Source organism: Emys orbicularis, chromosome 13 (genome assembly GCF_028017835.1).
Source record: "Emys orbicularis isolate rEmyOrb1 chromosome 13, rEmyOrb1.hap1, whole genome shotgun sequence".
NCBI classification, from domain to species: Eukaryota; Metazoa; Chordata; order Testudines; family Emydidae; genus Emys; species Emys orbicularis.
Window position 1 is genome coordinate 48,307,794 of NC_088695.1, and position 20,783 is coordinate 48,328,576.

The 20,783-nt window shown below is 58.2% G+C and overlaps 1 protein-coding gene across 1 annotated transcript; it reads left to right on the forward strand.

Annotated features, from left to right (window-relative positions):
• Positions 1–10,105: 10,105 nt before the first annotated feature.
• Positions 10,106–17,033, forward strand: LOC135888357 (alpha-N-acetylgalactosaminide alpha-2,6-sialyltransferase 2-like). The gene is made up of 9 exons (XM_065416163.1): positions 10,106–10,224; positions 11,589–11,733; positions 12,134–12,299; positions 12,638–12,815; positions 13,913–14,051; positions 14,667–14,770; positions 15,524–15,607; positions 15,935–16,034; positions 16,863–17,033. The coding sequence occupies exons 1-9, from the start codon at positions 10,106–10,108 to the stop codon at positions 17,031–17,033; spliced, it is 1,206 nt and encodes a 401-aa protein (XP_065272235.1).
• Positions 17,034–20,783: the final 3,750 nt, after the last annotated feature.

The following is a 20,783-nucleotide window of genomic DNA, read 5'->3' on the forward strand; positions in this document are numbered from 1 at the left end:
GGTTGCTGGGGGGATGGGCAGGTGCTGGGCAGTTGCTGAAAGAGCAAACGTTTGACCCCTTTATTGAGCAGCATCTGGGTATGCACCAGGGCATGCCCTCCCGCCCTTCATCATGCCCTGGCCTCCCCCTAACACCTGCTGCTGCTGGTCCCCGGGTTTTTCTCTTGGTCAGATGCAAGGGATTAGTGTGATCCAGACACTCTGGCTGCCCGCGGTGAATGAGGACTCGTCCCTACTTCGCAGCAAAGGGCTAGAGGTATGGAGCAGAGCGTTTAGTGGGAAATGCACCTTCACTGCTTCCTACCAGCACAGCTGAGCCAGCCCTCAGCCCCCTCTGCTCTCCTTACGCGCACATGCCGAGCCGGACGGCGGCTTCCATTCCCCATTCACCGTACGCTTCTGGGTGTGGCCGACGTCGGTAGACAGCTGTACTGAGCCCATGGCAATGGGGTGAGCGAGCTATCGCTGACCCATGGGTGATCAGCAGAAGCCCTGGGTTTACATGTCTCTGGTCAGGGCTGTGCTCTCCAGCCTGGCGATCCTGCTGGCTGGTACACAGAACACGCAGCCCGCCCCGCCATCAGTGCCAGGTTAACACTAGCATTTTAACTGCATCAGAGTCAGGAAATCCCGAGCTAAGGTTCCCACTGCTGCAGGCTGCTCCTCCTTGGCGACTCACTCACCTCAGGCCTGGTGCTAGGTTATCAGCCAGCACAGCCCGTAGAGTCACGCTCCGTGCCATGCGCAGAAGGGGCTTCAAGCCCGGCCTTCTCTGTCACTGGGGTAGACCCTGGGCGTCGGCTGCGCTCCTGCCAGCGGCGAGGCAGCACAGCAGAAGCGATCTTGTGCCAAGGGAGCGGAATTCAGTCCCCCACCTGCCACTAGCACTGACACCCTTTAATAACGGGGGGCCTGTTGCATAAATACGCTACCAAGGGAACCGGGAATCAGCAGCTAGGTGCCTCTGCTTCAGCATGTCAGGCCACAAGGCTGAGACCGGGGTCTCTTCACCCGTCTCCATTCATTCCAGCACCTCTCCCCCAGGCTCCTGCCTGCAGCCGTGGGAAAGCAGAGGGATCGGCCACCATTACGGCTACTGGTGCCAGGATCTGCCAAGACAGCGAGCTGGGCTCTGAGCAATGTTTGCTGGGCCCTCACAGCATCGCTGCTGCCTGTGAGGAGGGATTCTCATTGTTCCACTAGAACCTCCGAGTTCGGAGCACCTCGGGAGTTGAGGCTGTTCGTCACTCGGAGCGAAACATTGTGGTGGTTCTTTCAAAAGTTTACAACTGAACATTGACTTAATACAGCTTTGAAACTTTACTACGCAGAAGAAAAATGCTGCATGTAACCATCTTAACTTAAACGAAACAAGCACAGAATGTTTCTTTACCTTCGCAAATCTTTTTTTAAACTTTCCCTTTTCTTAGTAGTTTACATATAACACAATACAGGCGAGTCTCATCTTACACTGGGGTTACGTTCTGCTGTCAGCACGTAAAGCGAAAATCACGTATAGTCACAATTCCATTGAGTGTAATGGCGGGCAGAATCGCCCGCACTACAGGGACAGTATTTAAATTGTTATTTTTCTCTTTTTTTTGTTGTTTTTGCCGACCGTGCAAAGCTGAATTTGCGCATGTTAAATGCGCGTAAGATGAGACTTGCCTGTGCAGCCCTGTATTTGCTTGCTTGATTGATTGATTTGGTCTGTGCTGCTGCCTGATTGTGCACGTCTGGTTCCAAAGGAGATGTGTAGCTGATTGGTCAGTTCGTAACCCTGGTGCTCATAATTCTGAGGTTCTACTGTCCCTGCTCTTCTCAGAAGCAAGGCTCCCTGGGATGCCGCTCAGTCTTCCCCATGGCCGGGATCCTGCTGAGAGAGACCCATTGTGTGGACTGTTACAGAGCATTGGCGCGTGCCTGCAGGCATGTGTTGACTGGCACTTGCTCTGGGGCCTCCCAGGACTAGGATGGGGTTTTCACCCCCTTTTCTTACCTCTTATTTGTGCTCTGCTGACTAAGGGAGTCCTGCCCATGGCCCACTTGCGAACTGTTGGCACCTACCCCTGAGCTGGTTACCACCATCTGAGCAGTGCGTGATCTGGGGGAGGAGCAGGGAACTGGTTAACAGCAGACCTCAGTCCACTCGCGGTCGCTTCTCCTCTCTGTATCTGTTGCTCCATCTGTAGAGTACGGATGATCCCAGCTTGTAAAGCGCATTGGGATCCTGAGGAGACAGGTGCAGCCCATGTGCCCCGAGAGGCCGACATGACATTTCCTGGGGCTTTCGCCAGCCAGGGATTGCGTGGTCTCACTCTGTCTGCAGATCCCTCTCGGGGGGGGGGGGGGGGAGGGTGAAAGCTCCAGGAAATGTCCTACTTCAGCCTCGGGTCTGTTTCCTCTGTGGGCAGGAGTTCCCCGTCCAGCTCACTTTGGTTCTCCGGCTGTGTGGCCGGCAGGTGCATCCTGTGTTTCCTGCCTAGGGAAACAGAACATTGTGCCTAGGCTGAGCTGATGTTTTTCTTTCATCCAGGCCAGCTCGTGGAAGGCACTGCTGCTGCTGCTGGGTTAATTCACTGGTGGCCTTGGGCTGCGGGTGTTTGGGAAGCTGGGCTGCTTCTCTGGTGTCTGTTCCAGGAAGGTGCTGAGATAATGGGGGAGGGAAGGCAGGGAGGAGCTCCCTGAAATAACTTCCCTGCCTTTACTTCTCTTAGCTCAATAGGGACTCAGTGCTCCTGGATCTGCCACGGCAGGGAAGCTGAGGCCCAATCCTGCATGGTGCTGGATGTCCTCAGAAGGCAGTGGGAATGGAGGGTGCTGAGCATTCCCAGGAGGGGAGCCTGATCATGGAGGGGACAGGGTAGCCCCCAAGTTGACAACAGGGGGCTCTACTACCCCTGAAATGGATCTTTACTGGCTCCCAGTGGAGCAGATTACTGTCATACCAGTGAAAAAGGTCCACAGTAATTATCTTCAATACACAGCAGTTTATTGAGAAGGAATTACACAAGTGGTAAAGGGTTATATTAAGCACATAACTCCTATGTTAGACATTTAAGAGCTACACATTAAGAGATATACATTCCTCTTAATGAGTGTCTCTCTCACAAACATACACAAACAGGCCCTGCGCTAGCCTCACGCAGTTCCTGCTTGGCAGACAGAGAAGGTGGCTACCAATTTTATAGACGGCTTCTTCTCTGCTGATCCGTTCTTCTCAGCCCTATGGTCTGTCTCGGGTTCCCGCGAGGCCAGGCCTTGTGCCTTGAGACCCCTCTGGTCACAGTCCCATGTGAGCCCACGGAGCAGAGGTTTGGCTACTCTGTCAGGCAGTGTTGCTTCTTCAAGAGTCAAGTTAGGAATCCCGATCACAGTAATGTACTTTGCTTGGTGCTTATACTCGTTTTCCTCAAAGGAGTCACATGTCTTAAAAGCATGCCCAGGGGGTGTGTGGTTACTAATTTGATCTGATTTTTTGGGGAGGGCTAGCTCAGTGGTTTGAGCATTGGCCTGCTAAACCCAGGGTTATGAGTTCAATCCTTGAGGGGGCCACTTAAGGATCGGGAGCAAAATCAGTACTTGGTCCTGCTAGTGAAGGCAGGGGGCTGGACTCAATGACCTTTCAGGGTCCCTTCCAGTTCTATGAGATAGGTATATCTCCATATATTTTTTTAAGGGGCTGGGTGGTGGTATCGAACGAAGATTACCCCACGTTTACTCACTCATCAGTCATTCACTCTGGCTCTCCTTGCTGTAAGGTCACTACAACTAGATCGACCTGTGCTCCATGCTGGAACTTTATACATGTGATATTTACTTTTGCATGGGCCCATATTTGCCAGCCAATAGGTTCAATATCAATCGTACACGCAGACTTTGCCAGTCCTTTATCAAATCTGCTTCTGCTTAAAGGGACCCTGCTCCCAGGATCCTCTGCAGCCCTTCAGCCATGTTTGTCATGTCAAGTTATGCTCACACCATTCCTTCAGCACGGCCACACCAATTTGGCACCATCCCAACAGTCCCCCATTCGATATTCAATTGCCAAAGAGAATTGTAATATCGCATCAATCAGACCTGCAATCTGTACACTAACTATTAGATCATGTGTCTCCTTTTCTGGTTTCTATAAAACTTAAAGCATTATCTTACGATGATTAGTAGCATAAGCCAACAACTCAATCTTATACATTTTCTGCAAAGCTTGTATTTCCTTATATTGCTTACACATCTGATATCCCCAACAGAAACACACAAGGAATAATACGGCAGTTCCAGAAATCCAAAATAACATTGTCCATTCAACTCCATTCCCTGTTGTGACTTGACATACAACATCATATCAAGCACACATTTGAAATCTTATTTTTTCTACAGCTTTTTCAACAATTTTATACTTTCGAGCAAGCATACCTTTTACAAATTTGTTAGTCTCTAAGGTGCCACAAGTACTCCTGTTATTTTTGCGGATACAGACTAACACGGCTGCTACTCTGAAACCATACCTTTTACAGATATTATCAGTCTAGTGACCATTCTATTTGGTCCAGTGTGCCTTGATGAGTTTGTATCTCCATATCCCAATCTGTATCATTCCACTCCCCCTCCCTCAAATTTGGCGATGTTAATCTAGGGTGAGGTTTTAGTCATCTGAGGGTGCCATTGATATTGTTCGTACTGGAACTGAGTTATATCTCCATGAGTACACCACATCCCTTGGTCCATAAACCAGGTTTGGTTGGTTGTTGTTACATTACCCTTTTCCTTTTGATGCCAACATATATCTTGGTTTATTTCATATAATCCCCACCAACCATTTTTCCACTGTAAATTCATGGTGAGATTACCTCCTTTCCATTCCAAATTCCAGTTTCCTTCACACCCATTCAGGTCTCTGTTTTCTAGGTGGGAGTAGGCATTCAGGAGTCCTCCTAGCTCGACCTGTCATTCACTCAAAAGGTGGGGACTTACTTCCAGCTTGTCCCAAGGCGCTCATGGTCATCAGGAATGTGGGTAAAGCAGTTTCCCAATCTCAGCCTTGTGTTTGAATGTGCTTGGTCAAGGCTCTATTCTTCCTTCCCACTTTTCCTGCACTCTGGGGGTGGTAGACTAGCTGCCATTTCTGTTTGAGTCCCATCATTAATAAGATGCTTTTCCCACAGTCCCAAGATAGTACCTAAGTATTCAACGTCTTGTACCAGCTGTGCCTTGTCCCATGGTAATTAAAGCCTGTTTTCTCCGCTATTCCCAGGACCAGTTTAGTTCGATGTTTACGCTCCTCCTGGGAAACGGCTGTTATCAGTATGTCATCCACATCAGAAGTAACCCCCGGCTTATCCAAATCGGGGAGTTGATGCCACTTCCTTGTCACATGTGCATGTGCTATAGCTGGAGCATCATGGTAACCTGTGGAGACACGTTGAAATGTGAGCTGTTTGTTCTGGAATGTACAAGCAAATCGAGGCTGACTCTCGGGGGTTAATGGAATGGCAAAGAACCAGCCCTATCCAATACAGAGAACCATTTAGCAGCTGCCGCTATTCCCGCCAGTATAGCTGGGAGCTTAGCTGCTATTGGTGCCGTCGGGACGATAGCCGCATTGATTTTTCTATACTCAATTGTGAGGCACCACCTTCCGGCCGCTTTCCGCACAGGCCAGAGTGGAGAATTGTAGGGACTTCGGCACTCCACCACCACTTCTTGTTCCTTTCAATCCTGTAGCAGTTCTATATGCGGAACAGCTTCGGCAGGAGAGGAATATTGAGGAACTGGTTTTACAAATGTTCCTACAATTTCCACTGCTGCTTGTATGCCCCCCATTCGGATTTCTTCTTGGCCCACACCATAGGGAACTCTTGTGTCCAATCATGATCTGGTAGCACCACAGCGGCTGTGGCTTTGCAAGCTCCTTTCCTTTATCCTCCTGAAATCACCTGCTCGCTCATAATCCCTGTCTCCCCTTTCCACAGCCAACCTCCTGCCAGATCAATTATCCATTTCTCCTGGTGTACCACATCTGCACCTGAGATGGCATGTTCAGTCAGGCTGTTACAGACCCACTGTATCTGTCCAAAACTTACTGTGTCCTATCACCCATGACAGGTTTTTCAATAAAATTCCTTTCACTCCTGTGCCCTGAAATCCAAATAAAGGAATAGTCTGTCCTTTCTGCATGTCCTCCTGCACCGATTTCATCAGAGTTGCCTCCGCTCCAATATCAATTAATACTAGCAACCATTATATGTTTCCTCCCATCCCCACCTGCCCCAGTTCCACGTAAGGTTTACCAGTTACGGGGGGCTGCAGTTTAGCCACTAACATTCAATCTTAGGGGCAGGGGTTGCTAAGGGTGAGGCAACCCTACTGAGATGTGGAGCTACTCTGACGGGAAGCTGCCACGTCCATCTGAGCCAATTCCTGGGACAACAAGCCATAAGGGCTTACCACATCTCCCGCTCCTGTTCCCGCAATCTCAACAGCCCTAGCCCCAGGCTATGGCGGAGGCTGTGACTTGTTCCCTGCCAAATCACTCACAACATTTAACAGAACCTCTAAAGGTCGTCCATCTAAACGAACCATATCTGCTCCTTTCTCCTGGAGTAAAGCCCATATCTGTACTCGCACTAATCCTCCACCAGACCCTCCGCGTCCTTTGTTGGGTCGTCCCATTCCACGTTCCATACCGGCATGATTAGGACCGCTGTAGCCTGCTTGGTTTCAGTAAGAAACCTTGCTGACTGCCTTCTGGGAGAAGCCACTTCTGCTTATTACCTTTTCTGCCTCTCGGGTCATTTTAATCAATCTAGCCTGATCCAACTTCTCTTGAGATCCTATTAACACTTTAATAGGTTCCCTTAAACCATCGTATAACAAATCTGTTACTTGCCCTTCCTCCATATCCGCTAAAGAACCTGCTAACAACAGGCTAGCACAATCAGCCGTAACTGACTCTCCCTCCTCCTGATGCATCAGCGAAACTGCCTTTCTTAACTCAGCAGGGGTTAAGAAATCCCGAGCTATCCTCCGTCCTGTAGCCTCTCTGTCCTCTCGATTGGACTCATTTCAAGCTCTGCTAACACTGCAGCCATTCAGCCATGTTTAAGTCATGTCAAGTTATGCTGTGACGTTTCCCTGGTGTTATCTGGACCGGTGATCTGCTCGGTCACTCCAGTCCGTGACTCTGGGAGCCAGCCTGACCCTGCGCTGCTGTGAGAACCCCCACTCCTGGGCTGTTCACGCACAGCCTCTGGCATGTAAGCTGCTTGGATTGTGCAACCGAATGACACTAGCCAGTATCTCCAGTCCCTGACACAACCCTAGGAATCCGTCTTGCAGTGTCCAGTTATGCCCGCTGGATGCTGCAAGCTTATTTGAGTTTGTCAATTTAACAAAGAAATTGATATGTACCAGGCTTGTTATTCCCAGGGGAGCCTCTGACATGCTTCAAACCAAACGCACTGCTTCAGGTAGAACAAACGAACACATTTATTAACTACAAAAGATAGATTTTAAGTCAAAGCACAACAAGATGGATTTGGTCAAATGAAATAAAAGCAAAACGCATTCTAAGTTGATCTTAACACTTTCGACGCTTAACACTTACAAGCTTCTCACCACAGGTTGGCTGGTTGCCTTCAGCCAGGCTCTCCCCTTTGATCAGTGCTTCAGTTGCTTGGTGGTGGGGGCTGTAGATGGAGGAGGAAGAGAGAGAGAGCATGGCAAACGTCCCTTTTACCATGTCCTTTCTTTCCTTCCTCTTGGCTTTGGCCCCCCCCTTCAGGGTCAGGCGAGCATTACCTCATCGCAGTCCCAAACTGACCAAGGGGAGGGGGGTGACTCACTCCAGAGTCCATCAGATCCTTTGTTGCTGCCTAGGCCAGTGTCCTTTGTTACCTATCTATCTCATAGAGCTAGAAGGGACCCTGAAAGGTCATCGAGTCCAGCCCCCTGCGCCTTCACTAGCAGGACCAAGTACTGATTTTGCCCCAGATCCCTAAGTGGCCCCCCTCAAGGATTGAACTCACAACCCTGGGTTTAGCAGGCCAATGTTCAAACCACTGAGCTATCCCTCCCCCCCCCCCGTGTTCTTGTGAGGCTGGGCTGGGTTTGTCCCATCCCTGCCCTGATGAGGTGTGAACTGCCTCTCTGTTCCTGGAGAGTTTTGCCTGGGCTTGTTTTAAGCCACAAGGGCACATTTTCAGCCTCATAACTATATACATGAAATTACAACCTATAACATTACTATAACAATGCTCAGTGCATCATGAGCCTTCTGAAGACACCCACCGTGACAAACTTTGCATTGGATCCCACACAATCATAAGGATGAACATGGGGGTGCAGGGTGTTCCCCCGAAATACGCTCCCACCATTCATTCAGTATGGCCACACCCATTTGGCACCATCCCAACACCCCAGACAGACCATGGCAGGGGAAGGGGATGTGAGATGGATGGCAAGGTGTGGGAGGGGCCTTTCTCTGCTCCAAGAGGGGCTCGCGGCTCTCCTGGTTCCCCAATGTGTTCTTGTTTGGATCCGTCCCATGGCCTGTTGAAGGTCATAAGCCAATTGCTGACCTTGAACACAGCCACCTGCCGGTGAGTCAGCCCTGGGCTCACGTGTGAGCATGGGAAGCCGGGCCGCCTGTGCCGGGGAGCTGGGGCTGTGTTCTCTGTCTTCCCTCTGAGAGCAACCAGGCTGCCTTGCTGTGCGTTAACCGTGCTGCCCGGCGCCCTGAGGCCAGGACGGCTCCTCCAGGTCTGGGGGCAGTTACTGACCTTAGGGGAGAGAGGCGGAGTTGGGACTTTTCTGCTTTTCCTTTACCACCCTCCCCACAGACGGCAGCAGCATAGCAACCTGCAGGATGATGCTGGGAGTGTGACCTCCCTGGGGGCCATGCCCCAGCCGGCATTCCCACAGGGTCGGTCTGAGAGGGCATCGTGCAGCGCCCGGCCCTTGGCTCAGGCCTGGGTGCTGCTGACCCAGGAAGCGACCCCCCCGCCCCCTGCAGCGTGTGGTCCTGAATGTGTCCTGCTCAGCTAGCTACCGAGTTCTCGGCACGTGCCCTTTTCCGCACTGGCCGGTCTCATTGGACTGACCTCTCTGTTCTGTTTTGAAGATCTGATAAAGGGCACTTAGAACGGTCTAAACAAACAGCCCTGGGGAAATCCGTGGGTCTGGAGGAATGCAAACCCAGTGAGTACATAAGACTGCCTGGCCCTCACAGGCTGTCCCCAGCAAAGGACCTCCTCCTTATCTCCAGTGTGCAGGTGTTACTGGTATGGTGCAGGAGGGCCTGGCTGCGGCTGACTGATCAGACATCCTGTGTATGCTGCAGCTGGGGTTTCCGTTGTGGGCTGCACTGAGCTCAGTGCATGTACGATCTGCCTGCCCATAATTTCCAGTGCGACCAAAGGTGCTTCAGAGACACGTCCCAGGGCTGGAAAGAGCCCTCCGTGATCAGGCAGTGCCGCTGGAAGGTGCGAAGGCAGGGAGGAGGCCCGGGCAGGGGCAGAGAGCCAGTCCCCGGACCTGCAGAGTCTTGCAAACCAAGAGGCTAACAGGAAGGCTAGGAAGCGGGTGAGGCTGGGGGGATGTGGGACGGAAGCTAACAGAAGTGGGGTGGCTGGGTTGGAGGTGGACTAGGCAGACAGTGAGGTGGACCGAGGCTGGGTGGGTCGGTGGACGGGAAGCCACATCTTGCATAGCATGGAGTTCTCCTTGCAGATTCCTAGGAACGGTCTCTCCCCCTTCCCCCTTTCTGTGCCGCCCTCTTCTGGGATCCTTTCCAGTCCGGACAGAGCCGTCCACTCCACGTCCCATCCGCCTGATCTCTTTCCGAAGGGCCCTCTGCTGGCAGAGCTGACGTGCTTCAGCCTCGAGGCTGCCTGGGTTCCTGGAGAGACGCAGCTGGGTTAGAGTTCGAGCGGAGAGGTACGAGGTGGGGGGATCCGGAGGGGCCGCTCGGGGCTGTGTGCACGAAGAGGCCGACCGTGAGCCAGGTTTGTATGTCTGCACCTGATCCACAGCTTCCACGGGGCCGCGAGAACCGCCGCGTCGCCCAGACCCTGCTCCAACACCTGCTGGTGCCGCTGCGCCAGCCATGATCCGCCTGCGAAGCTGGGCTCTGCGCTGGGCTCTGCTGGGTGCTGCGACCCTGGTGCTTCTGTACCAAGCCAGGACCCGCTACAGCCGCGGGAGCTCCCCAAGCTTTTCCTACAGGTAAAGACCAACCGGTCTCCTCTCTGCTCTCTGAGGGCTCTAGCTGCGAGGAAGGCGACACCGTCTCTGCCGTGAGTCTCCTGTAGCTCAGCATGTAGACACCAGCGATGGGAGCAGCAGAAACACGTGGCTAGGGTGCCGCGTTCTGCTGATCTGGGGGGATTTCCCTGCCTTGGGGCTCTGCCAAGCTGCCCCTGCCAGCGGTGGCGTCTCGCCCTCGCTCACGTCTTTGTGCCAATATTGTGCCCTTGGAACTTTCCGAACAGCAGGCAGATAATGATTAGCAAACGCGGGGACCCCCCTCCCCCTGTGACTTTCCCTCTACCCCTCTGGCTGCTTCGTGGTGGGGTGTGGGGCCCATCCTGGGGCCGCCTGGGCCAGAGGAGCAGGGCGACGGGCTCTGGGGCGCTGGCTGTGAGGCAGCGTTGCAGGCCAGGGGATTTTTGCTTTTGAAGCAAACGAACCCCCGGCTCCTTTTTGTGCGTTCACCCACTGCCCTGAATGGCAGCTGGGGATGAAGCGTTTGCTGGTTTGCGGGGTGGGGGCTGCTGTGGGGCAGGAACGGCTGCCCAGCACTTCACACTCAGAATCCCAGCTCCCTACGCCCAGGGGAGCGACGGTCCTGGCCGGGGGCGGGGGGGGATGTCACGGGCCCCTGCTCCCGCTTCTGTCTGCCCTACAGAGCCGGATGCGAGCCCGACTCCCCTGGCCTGCCTGTGGCCCTCCCCTCAGCGGGGCTGCTGCCCGGCCGCCCTGGCTTAGCACTGGTGTCTGTGCTGATCTCTAATCCTCCCCTCACAAGCAGCGACTGGGCTCGGGATCACGAACAGGATACGGAGCTTTGCCTGTCTACTTGGGGGAGGGCTGAGCAGGCCGGGCGGCTGGCGCTGCCCCTCCCTCCTGTGTGCGGCTCTGGGGTGGGGAGCTGCTCCCCCTGCTCTGTGAGTCGGGGTCTTCACGCTCCAATCCAGCACCGCAGGGGGTCGGGTCCCATTCCCACATTCCCCGGAGGGGGGGGGGGGCAGGGTTCTGGTTGTGCAACCTCAGGGCTTTAACCTTTGCGGTGACCAAACTCCCATGCCTGGGGGCAGAGCTGATGTGCAGGAACAGGGGGGCAGGGAGGGGGCAGAGCCTCCTTTAATGCCCTGTTTCTTCCTGCGTAGCTGCCTTCATATGGCACCACTGGCCGTCACTTCCACAGGTGCCGTCCTGTAACTAGCCACGGGGGGCGCAGTCCCTAGCTACGGGGCCAACCATGCAGCCTGAAGCAGCAGGGCCCGCGCCCCCTCTGCCGGGCAGACACCTTGCCAGGCCGAGGGGGAACGCACCGTGAAACTGTTCTCTTCTCTGCCCCCGGCCCCAAGGGATCCTCTCGGAGCTCGCCAGCCCGGAGCCGGAGCCATGACAGCGCAGGCACCGGTGACCCCGCTGGGCAGTAGGGCCCCCAGCGCCACGCTGCAGCCGTTCTTGGGGGACCTGTATGGCCGGGACGAGACGTACCGGAGCTCGGTATGCACCGCCTGCTCCCTTGGGGGGGTGAAGGCCTGGGGGCTCCAGGCTGTGGATTTGTTCCTGGAGGGGGAAGCGTCACTGCGCGGTCATGCACAGGAGGGGTGTGCCGTGCCAGTGAGGACAATGCCGGGCTCCTGCCGCCAGGCTCCCGTCGTCCCCCTCGGCGACCTCTCATCCTCCAGCTCCAAGGGGCCAGCCTGAGCTCCCCTGCATGGCTGCCCAGACCAGGGGCCTCCTGGTTGTGTCTAGCGCTGGCCTCGAGCTGGGCTCACACAAAGACCGCTCCCCCCCCCTCCAATGGGCACCACCTCCTTCCCTGGTAGGCCCTCCCGCCCCTCTCCTGGCGGGGCTGCCTGGCTCTTCCTCATCCCCCGCTCTTCGGGTTTTGCTTTGCCAGAGGTGCCCCAGTGGCATCAGGAAGAGGATTGCAAGCACCAAGTTCAGCAGCGTCTTCCTGGAGGCCATCCCGGTGCTGCAGTGGGCCCGGCATGCCCGGCTGGCTGAGTATCGACGCCTGCAGAGCTACGGGGGGGCCCACGGCTGGCAGGAGGTCGGCTGGCCCGGTGAGAGCTCGTGGTGGGGCGTGAGGGGCGAACGGGGCCGAGGGAGGAGCTGTCTGTCGCCCTGAGAGCCGAGCGCTGGCCGCTTGTTCCCAGGAAGGCTGGGGCCTGGCACTGCCCTGGGGGTGACTCCCGCCCCTAGGAGGCGGTGCTGGGTCTGCCGTGTGGGAAGCAGAATCTGTCTCGGTCTCCAGCCCAGCTACCACTGGCAGCTGGGCACCCTGCTCTGCCACACACACTGGAGTTCCCCTTGTGCCTCCGTGCCTGGAGGTGAAGCCTGCCGTGTGCCAGGCACGTCGGCCGCCCCCGGCTCACCCTCCGCCCCTGGCTTGTGGTTCCAGTTGTGAGGGACGCGCTGACCCGTCTCAACACGTCGGCCAACGGGCGCATGTTCGACGCCCGCCCCGGAGCTGCTGCGGGCGTCTCCCCCTGCGTCCGCTGCGCCGTGGTGGGCAACAGTGGCATCCTGAACGGCTCCTGGGCAGGGGCTGCGATCGACCGGCACGACTACGTCTTCAGGTGAGAGCTCGTCGGGGGGCTGGGCAGCGCGGTGCGGGGGGGTCGTACCTGCCCCAGGTGAGAGCTCGCTGGGGGGCTGGGCAGCGCGGTGCGGGGGGGTCGTACCTGCCCCAGGTGAGAGCTCGCTGGGGGGCTGGGCAGCGCGGTGCGGGGGGGTTGTACCTGCCCCAGGTGAGAGCTCGCTGGGGGGCTGGGCAGCGCGGTGCGGGGGGGGGTTGTACCTGCCCCAGGTGAGAGCTCGCTGGGGGGCTGGGCAGCGCGGGGTAGGGGGGGTCGTACCTGCCCCAGGGGAGAGCTTGCTGGGGGGCTGGGCAGCGCGGGGTAGGAGGGGTCGTACCTGCCCCAGGGGAGAGCTCACTGGGGGGCTGGGCAGCGCAGTGCGGGGGGGTTGTACCTGCCCCAGGGGAGAGCTCGCTGGGGGCCTGGGCAGCGTGGTGCGGGGGGGTCGTTCCTGCCCCGGGGAGAGCTCGCTGGGGGGCTGGGCAGCGGGGGGGGGGCATACTTGCCCCAGGTGAGAGCTCACTGGGAACCTGGCTGGGCAGCGCAGCAGGGGGGAATGGGGGGGGAAATCGGACCTGTACTCAGGGTGACAGCACCCCCTGCAGGGCCCCCAGCAACACGCAGGCCACAGGGGAGTTCGTTTAGTCGTGCGTTTGCATGAGGGCCGCGGGCTGGGGCTGTCGCGTTTGCGCCGCAGGCAGAGCATAGCACAAGCAGAGCCGGAGTCTCCCCGGCGCGAGCAGGAAGAGGGTCGGGCTGGCCAGGGGGTGGCGGGTGACACACGTGAGCAGGGCAGGGTCGGATGTTGGCCGGTGCTCTCTGCTCCCCATCGGTAGCTGTTTCACCTGCTCCAGGACGGAGCCGCGGGCGCCTGGTCCCCTGGGCCGAGAGCTCGTCTGTGGCCCTCGCTGGAGAAGCCCTGCGGCAACACCAGATCCCTCTGGCTCCAGCAGCCCCAGGGCGTTGTGGGAACGCTCTCTCCAGCACTGGAAGACGTCCCTGTGGCCGAAGCTGCGCTAAGGCGGTGCGGGCTCTTTCGGCTCTCGGCCCCTGGAGCGGCCTGCAGCGCTGACTCTCCTCCCCTCCTCTCCTCGCAGGGTCAACGGGGCCCTCACCAAGGGCTTCGAAAGAGACGTGGGCCACAGGACCTCCTTCTACGTCTTCTCCACTAACACCATGATGAACTCGCTGCATAACTACGCCAGCGACGGCTTCCGCCAGCCACCCCAGACTCTGGTGAGGGGACGCGCCTGCCCCGGCCGTCACACGCTGATGCCACTGGCTAGAGCCCGGGTGTCTGAGCAGCGTGAGCAAGGAGGCAGTGTGGCCTAGTGGATGGAGCACTGGACTGGGACTCAGGAGACGGGTTCTATTCCTGCCCCAGCCACTGAGCTACTGGGTGACCACGGGCGAGTCCCTCTCGCCCTGTGCCTCAGTTTCCCATCTGCACAATGAGGAGAATGATCCTGACCTGTAATGTGTTGTGAGGTCTACGGATGAACGTCGCAATATTATTAATTTTATCATCTCACACACCGCTCTGCCGATGCCCTGCACTCCCAACCCACAGCCCCTCTGCTAGCCCAGCCCTGGCCTCCCCATACTGCCTCTCCTGATGCACCTCAATATTAGCCCTGTTGTGGGGCCCATCTTGAGCCCAGGCTGCCAGGTGTACTGAATGCCAGGGGTGACTGGGCTCTCCCAGCCCCGGGCCGAGCACGGCTGCTTTGTCACCGCCCCCTAGGTCAGGCAGCAGCAAACGAAGAGCCCAGACGAGGGCTCCATAGGGTGGGGAAGGCAGTGCTGGGCCAGGGGCCAAGACCGCATTAATCGACGTATACATTGCAACAGGAAACCAAGTACATCTTCCTCCCGGACCACGACCGAGATTACCTGCTGCTCCGGGCGGCCCTGACCCACCGCCCTGTCGACAGAGGCCCAGATGAGGGTGCTCGGTGAGTCCCGGGGCAGGGAGGAGGGTCCATGGTTTGAAACAGGCTGCTTGGTTCCTGTGTTGCCCAAGGTCCGTGACACGCTCCAGGAGATCTGTGCGCCCACTGCTCACCACGCGAGGGGAGCCGGGTGTCCGCCATCCATGTAATGCTTGGGAAGTGGGGGCCAGGTCCCATCAGGCACAGGTAAGGGGGCAGTGTCTGTTATGGGGGAGCTGAGAGCCCACGACTCTGCTTGCCCAGCATTTCGGAGCCTGGTGCTGCTTAACAAAGTTTTTTGTGGGTGAATTACCTTTGTTTAACAACCATGTGACAGAGGCCAGCTGGCAGGGGTCCCGGCATGGGGGCAGGGCTCTGTGAAGACTCCTGAGGCAAAGTGGAGCAAACCAAGGCCTGGAGATCTCTGCGAGTGGCCCAGGATAGACATGGAGGCTCTCTTGTGCAGTACAGGCCTCTGCTCTCCGCCAGGTGCAGGACCAAGCTTCCCTGCCCATGGTGCCCCGGCGTCCGGTCGCTAGCCGCAGGAGCAGCAGCCTGCTCTGATGCTGCCGTCGTTCAGCAAAGGGGCAGCAGGAGCCCCCGCAAGCCCGCTCCTTGGGTCTCGGATAATGTCCGCAGAGCTGGGGGTGGGAGTGCTGAGCTGGACGGGCCATTGTTCTGCTTTGACCCAAGCAGCTTGGGCAGGCTGAGGACATGCCTGTGGGGAGTCCCTTCGGGCCGGGTGGATTCTCACACCAGCTCGTCTCCTCCCCACAGGCCGGAGCGATACTTCGGGAAAGACCTGCGGGCGGAGAAGTTTAAGATGTTTCACCCGGATTTTATCCGCTACGTCAGGAACCGGTAGCGATCCTGTGTCGGAGCCTCTGGCTGCAAGTGCTTCCCGGGGCCCTGCACTGCCATGGGGGGAGGGCTGAATCCAGGGCCCCGCAGCCCCAGAGCCCTCGAGCGCTGCAGAGACAGAGCCTTTGCCCCCGGGGAGGCAGCCCAGCTGATCTGCAGGGCCTGTGTGGCTGGCTCGCAGGGGAGCCATCCGCCAGAAGACGGGTAACTGCAGCGGGGGGGATCCTCTGTCCCAGCGCCAGGCGGGTGAATTCCCCGTGCTCCGTGGGGTGAAGGCACGGTCCCCACCAGCAGCTGTAGTCTTCCCTCTTCTCTCCTGGCTGGCAGGTTCCTTCGCTCCGGCATTTTGGACACCCCGCAGCGGAGGCTGTACCGTCCCTCCACCGGGGCAGTGATGCTGTTGGCTGCCCTCCACACCTGCGATGAGGTAGGGACGGCTAATCACCCGCTCAGGCTACTCTGCCCTGACCACAAGGCAGAAGGTGCCACCTGCTGGTCGCAGGGCACACTGCCAGCCGTAGGACAGGAGGGACTCGGTCATTTCCTCGCCCTCCCCAGCCCCTGTGCTGGACTCCTTGGACAGCAGCCACGGCTCGCCTGGCAGGCTGCGCTGGCTGCTTTCACCCCTGCAGCCTGCGTTCCCTACGGCCTCTCTCTGGAGCCTGCTGGTCGAGCCCATGTGCCTAGTCGTGCACCCCTGTGTTGCCTGGGCCCCAGCCGTTGCATTGGCCTGCGCTCATTGTCCCGCTGCGGTCCGTGCGCCGTGCCCTCTGGTGGCTGCACGGCGCGGGCCTGGTGTGTTAGCCCTGCTGCGAGCCACACGCTGCAGTTAGCGCATGTGTAGTTCCCTCATCGCTGTGGTGATGGCTCTGCCCTGGTGTGTGGCCCGCGCGGTCCCCGTGTCCGGCCGTGCTGCTGCTGCAGGGCTCCTGCCCTGCTCGCTTAGCTGGGAGCTGCAGGAGAGTTTTATCTGCACTTTCCCAGTGGGTGCAACAATCTGCCCCCCCCCACGGAGCTGGCAAGACCCTCATGAAGGTGACACCCCCCCACACACATGGGAGTGGGTCAGGGGAGGCCCGTACACCACAGGCAGCAGGTCCCTGATCAGGTTCTGCTCCACATCTCCCTTTAAAGGGCTGGGGGGGGGGGGTCGGGTGTTGTTTTGGCCCCTCCCCAAGTGGGATTTGAGGTGGGATCTGTGCCTGGCTGCTCAGGGCTCCTGGCAGGGTCTGGCTAACTCCACCCCCTCTCCCAGGTGAGCGCTTACGGGTTCATCACCCCCGACTACCAGGCCTACTCCGATCACTACTTCGACCTGACGCACAAGGCCCTGGTGTTCTACGCCAACCACGACCTGCAGCTGGAGATGAGCCTGTGGCAGGAACTGCACCAGAGCCGGCTCCTCACGCTGCACATGAGAGGCTAAAGGTCGGGACCGCGCTGGGCGGTGCAGAGCGAAGGGACTGACGCACCGGCTCAGGCCGGGACCTGCCTGGTGGGGCGCTGGGGCAGAGACGCTGGCACTGCACTGGGAACAAACCCTCCGTCAAGCGTGAAGCTGGGACCTAGACCTCAGAGAAGGAAAAGCCCTGTTGGACTGTCCAGCTGTCGCCTCACCGTGCCCAGGGCAGGACGCTGTGAGCTGGGCTCGTGCCTACGCCATGAGTGGAATGAGTTTGTCAGGCCTCGCCGTGGCTTCGCAGCAGACGGAAAGGCGCCTGGTTGCTTGGGGAGGCGTCCTCCTGCACTGGGCGACGCTGCCCACCGCCACCTGCCAGCCCCAGGGCGGTTCCCGCCCAGAGCAGAGTCGTCACCTGACTGACCATCCCTGGAACAAGTCCAGGCTGTTGCTTTCTGGCGGGGGGAGGCGAACGGGGCTGAATGCAGCTGGGGGGGCTGCGTAGCTTGCAGAACAGCTCGTGAGAAGCGGGCTGCGCGGCAGCCCTGATCCAGCAGAGTCTTTCGCTGGGAGTGAACTGGCGCCATGAGCAGGCCTCTGGGCTGTAACGCTGCTCGCTGGGTCCCCGAGTTCCCTCCAAGCGTCCCTCCCTGCTGCTGCTGCTGAGAATTGCCTACTACAGGAGAGTGCCTGGCCCTGCAGGCAGGGAGCCCCGGCATTCGAACTCCCCGGCCTGAATAACCGGGGAATGGGGGAGTTGGTAAGTCCTGTTACAAAGCAGAGTGACGCCTCTGGCTTCGGGATTGTCCGTCCCCAAATTCCAGCCAGCCTTGGGGGTGAGATCCCAGTGGTGTGGCATGAGTCCCTGCTGCTATACAAAGAGCGTCCCTCTTGGAGCCAGAGCGTCCTTTGTCTAACCAATAGCCCCCCTTCTCCCCCTGGCCAGCCCCATCCTGAACCGCCAAAGAAGGGGCCTCTACCCACGTAAAAGGAAGGGCAGTCTGAGAGCGAGGGATGTCCTGACTCAGGAGCATTGGCTAGGTGCCTGTCCTTCTGTGCCTCGGTTTCCCCATCTGTAGAATGGGAGTGGGCACTGCTCGTTAACAATGGGCTCTGCTCCCCTCGGGCAGCAGGGTGGGGCTGGCACTGCCAGCTCACAGCTGGGCACCGGGCTGGGCTACGCAGTGCCAGTGGAACTGCCTTCGCCCGCCCTCCCTTTCTGACAGGACTGAGCTGCCCTGGCATCCAGGGCAGAGCAACACCGCGCCAGCCGCCCTTTGTTCCAGCAGCATTAATCAGAGCTAACTCCCCGGTGCGCCCTGGGTGCTGCAGGCTCTAAATCAATTCATCATGTGAAATCTGGCGTGGCGGGGGGGTAGGGGGGGAGCAATTCCCCTCCTGGTGGGAGTCAGCCCTTGCATGGCCAAGGCCATGATCCCAGGGCACCTTCCACTCCTCACCCTGGTGCTCTGTGCTGCCCCCTCACCCCGGCGCTCTGTGCTGCCCCCTCACCCCGGCGCTCTGTGCTACCCCCTCACCCTGGTGCTCTGTGCAGCCCCCGACACTCTGTGCTGCCCCTCACCCTGGTGCTCTGTGCTGCCCCCTCACCCTGGTGCTCTGTGCTACCCCTCACCCCGGTGCTCTGTGCTACCCCCTTACCCTGGTGCTCTGTGCAGCCCCCGACACTCTGTGCTGCCCCCTAACCCCGGCGCTCTGTGCTTCCCCCCTCACCCCGGCGCTCTGTGCTACCCTCGGCGCTCTGTGCTGCCCCCTCACCCTGGTGCTCTGTGCTGCCCCCGGTGGCTCTGGAGACACAGCCCCAAGGTGCTGCTGAGCTCCGTGCGCAGAGGGGAAGGGCAGGGTGCTGGGGCACAGGAAGGTCCTCGCAGGTGTCTCAGTCCCAGCCCTATTGCACACGGGAGGTAACTCTCGACTGCCAGGAATGGAACCCAGGTGTCCTGCCTCCTTGCACCAGGCCACCGTCCCTTCCCCTATTCTCGCCATATGCAAAGAGCTGCTTGGGGCGTGGGGAGCTCTGGGGGTGCAGTCCTGGCCCTTTTGGGGCCAGCATTGGACTGGGAGGCGAGAGACCTGGGTTCAGGGTCCAGCTCCGCCCCCAACTCCCCGCGTGGCCTTGGGTGAGTCCCTTCGTCTCTCTGGGCCTCGGGTGTGAAGGTGGGGCTGGTTCTCCTCCCTCGTCTATCCAGACTGGGCCCCTCTGGGGCGGGGACGGTGTGTGGGGCAGCGCCCAGCTCCATGGAAGGCCTCGACCCACAGCTGTAACCCAAATAATAAACCCTGGCCTGGGCTCTCCTAGGCTGAACCGAGCCATGCAGGGCATTGCCCAGTAATACTGGCGAATCCCTCTCTTTCATCGCTTGCCGAGGTCGGAGCTCCTGCTCGGCCCCTGCTCCATCTCTGTCCCCGTCGGCTGCTGGCGTTCATGCGGCCATGCACTGGAGCAGGGACGCGGCTCCTGCACCTTGCCTAGCGCTTTCAAGCCTCTCCCTTCGGGGGAGGAGTTCGGCTGCGCTTCACTTGGGCATCTACAATCCCCGGGCCGGATTCCCAGCTGCTGTGAACAGCTCCCTGGATGGGACAGCGGCTCAGGCTCCAGCCCTCCCCCGTTCTCTTTGCTTCATTTTTTAAATGTGACTTGAACTGTAACGAGATCATTGTACCCCCAGGCATTGTGATCTCCACCTGCTCCAAGCCAGCCGGCCCCAGCCAGTCCTGGCGCTAGCTTGGGGGTTCTAGGTACAGGTTCTCTTCTCGGGTTGGGGCTTCCAGATCAGTTTGGAGTGGGCCAGAAGTCCTGCAACCGCACCGAGCCCTGCTAGCTCGGGAAGACCACAGTGGTGGGCCCACAGCGGTGGGCACAATGTAATTGGATGGCCGATGCTGGCGTAGTTTTGGGTCGTAGGCTCAGCCCTGCCTTTTCATGGCAGCGTCTCTCCGTCCCGTGAGCAGCAGCATTGGCTAACTTCTAGGCCGATGCCCAGTTCAGACATGAATAAATGGGCTAAGTTATACAACAGATTCTGTAGCTTTATCCTGGCTGGCTGCCTGGGACCCTCGGTGGAGACGGAGCCTGAATCGCAGGGCGGTGAGCCAGCTGTCTGCAGGACTCCCGGGTCTGGTTTGCAGGCAGTAGCCCGGGCCCCTGGCGGGGAGGTCAGTTGGTCCATGGACTCCGTCCTCACCCACAGGTCTCCTATTCCCTTTGATGGGAGTCGTGTGCACGGAAAGGCAGCCGCGTCTGTCCTGCTAGAACGGGGCCAAGTGCTTCCTTGGGACTTTTCCCTCGAGGGAGCCAGGCGTCACTCAGCAATGGCTTTAGCCTTTCCTGCTGGCTGACCCCCGCTCCCGTCTGCTGGCGCAGGCTTGGGGCACGGCTGCCCCCTCTGGTCCATGCGGCCTGGGGAAGGAGTGCAGCAGGTGTGACGTTATGAGTGTAATACAATATCTCATTGAAAGGTGACAGGGCCAGAAAGAGTTAATTAACTCAGACTGACCTGACCCATGGCCGAACTTTAGAGACTGGTTAGGAAGATCTGTAAATGAGTAGAGCTTTGAAATGCAAGTCTGCATTGTTAGAGATCTCAAGGGTAGATGTTTGCTCAGGGCTTGTGATGTAAGCAAACAAGTCTTGTCTATTGCTATAGCTTTGATTCAAAGATCAAAAAAGGAATATTAACATTTGTGATGATACTTGAGTGAAATAGTATTATTGTCTCTATGTCCCTTTGAAGGTTGTGGTAACCTGTATCTGAACTG

Bases quoted from the DNA above. Each gene is read 5' to 3' on its own strand.
- LOC135888357 (XM_065416163.1), top strand. From the start codon at position 10,106: ATGATCCGCCTGCGAAGCTGGGCTCTGCGCTGGGCTCTGCTGGGTGCT. The intron at 12,816-13,912 runs GTGAGAGCTCGT...CTCTCCTCGCAG, and splicing joins CGGCACGACTACGTCTTCAG to GGTCAACGGGGCCCTCACCA. The intron at 14,052-14,666 runs GTGAGGGGACGC...ACATTGCAACAG, and splicing joins GCCAGCCACCCCAGACTCTG to GAAACCAAGTACATCTTCCT.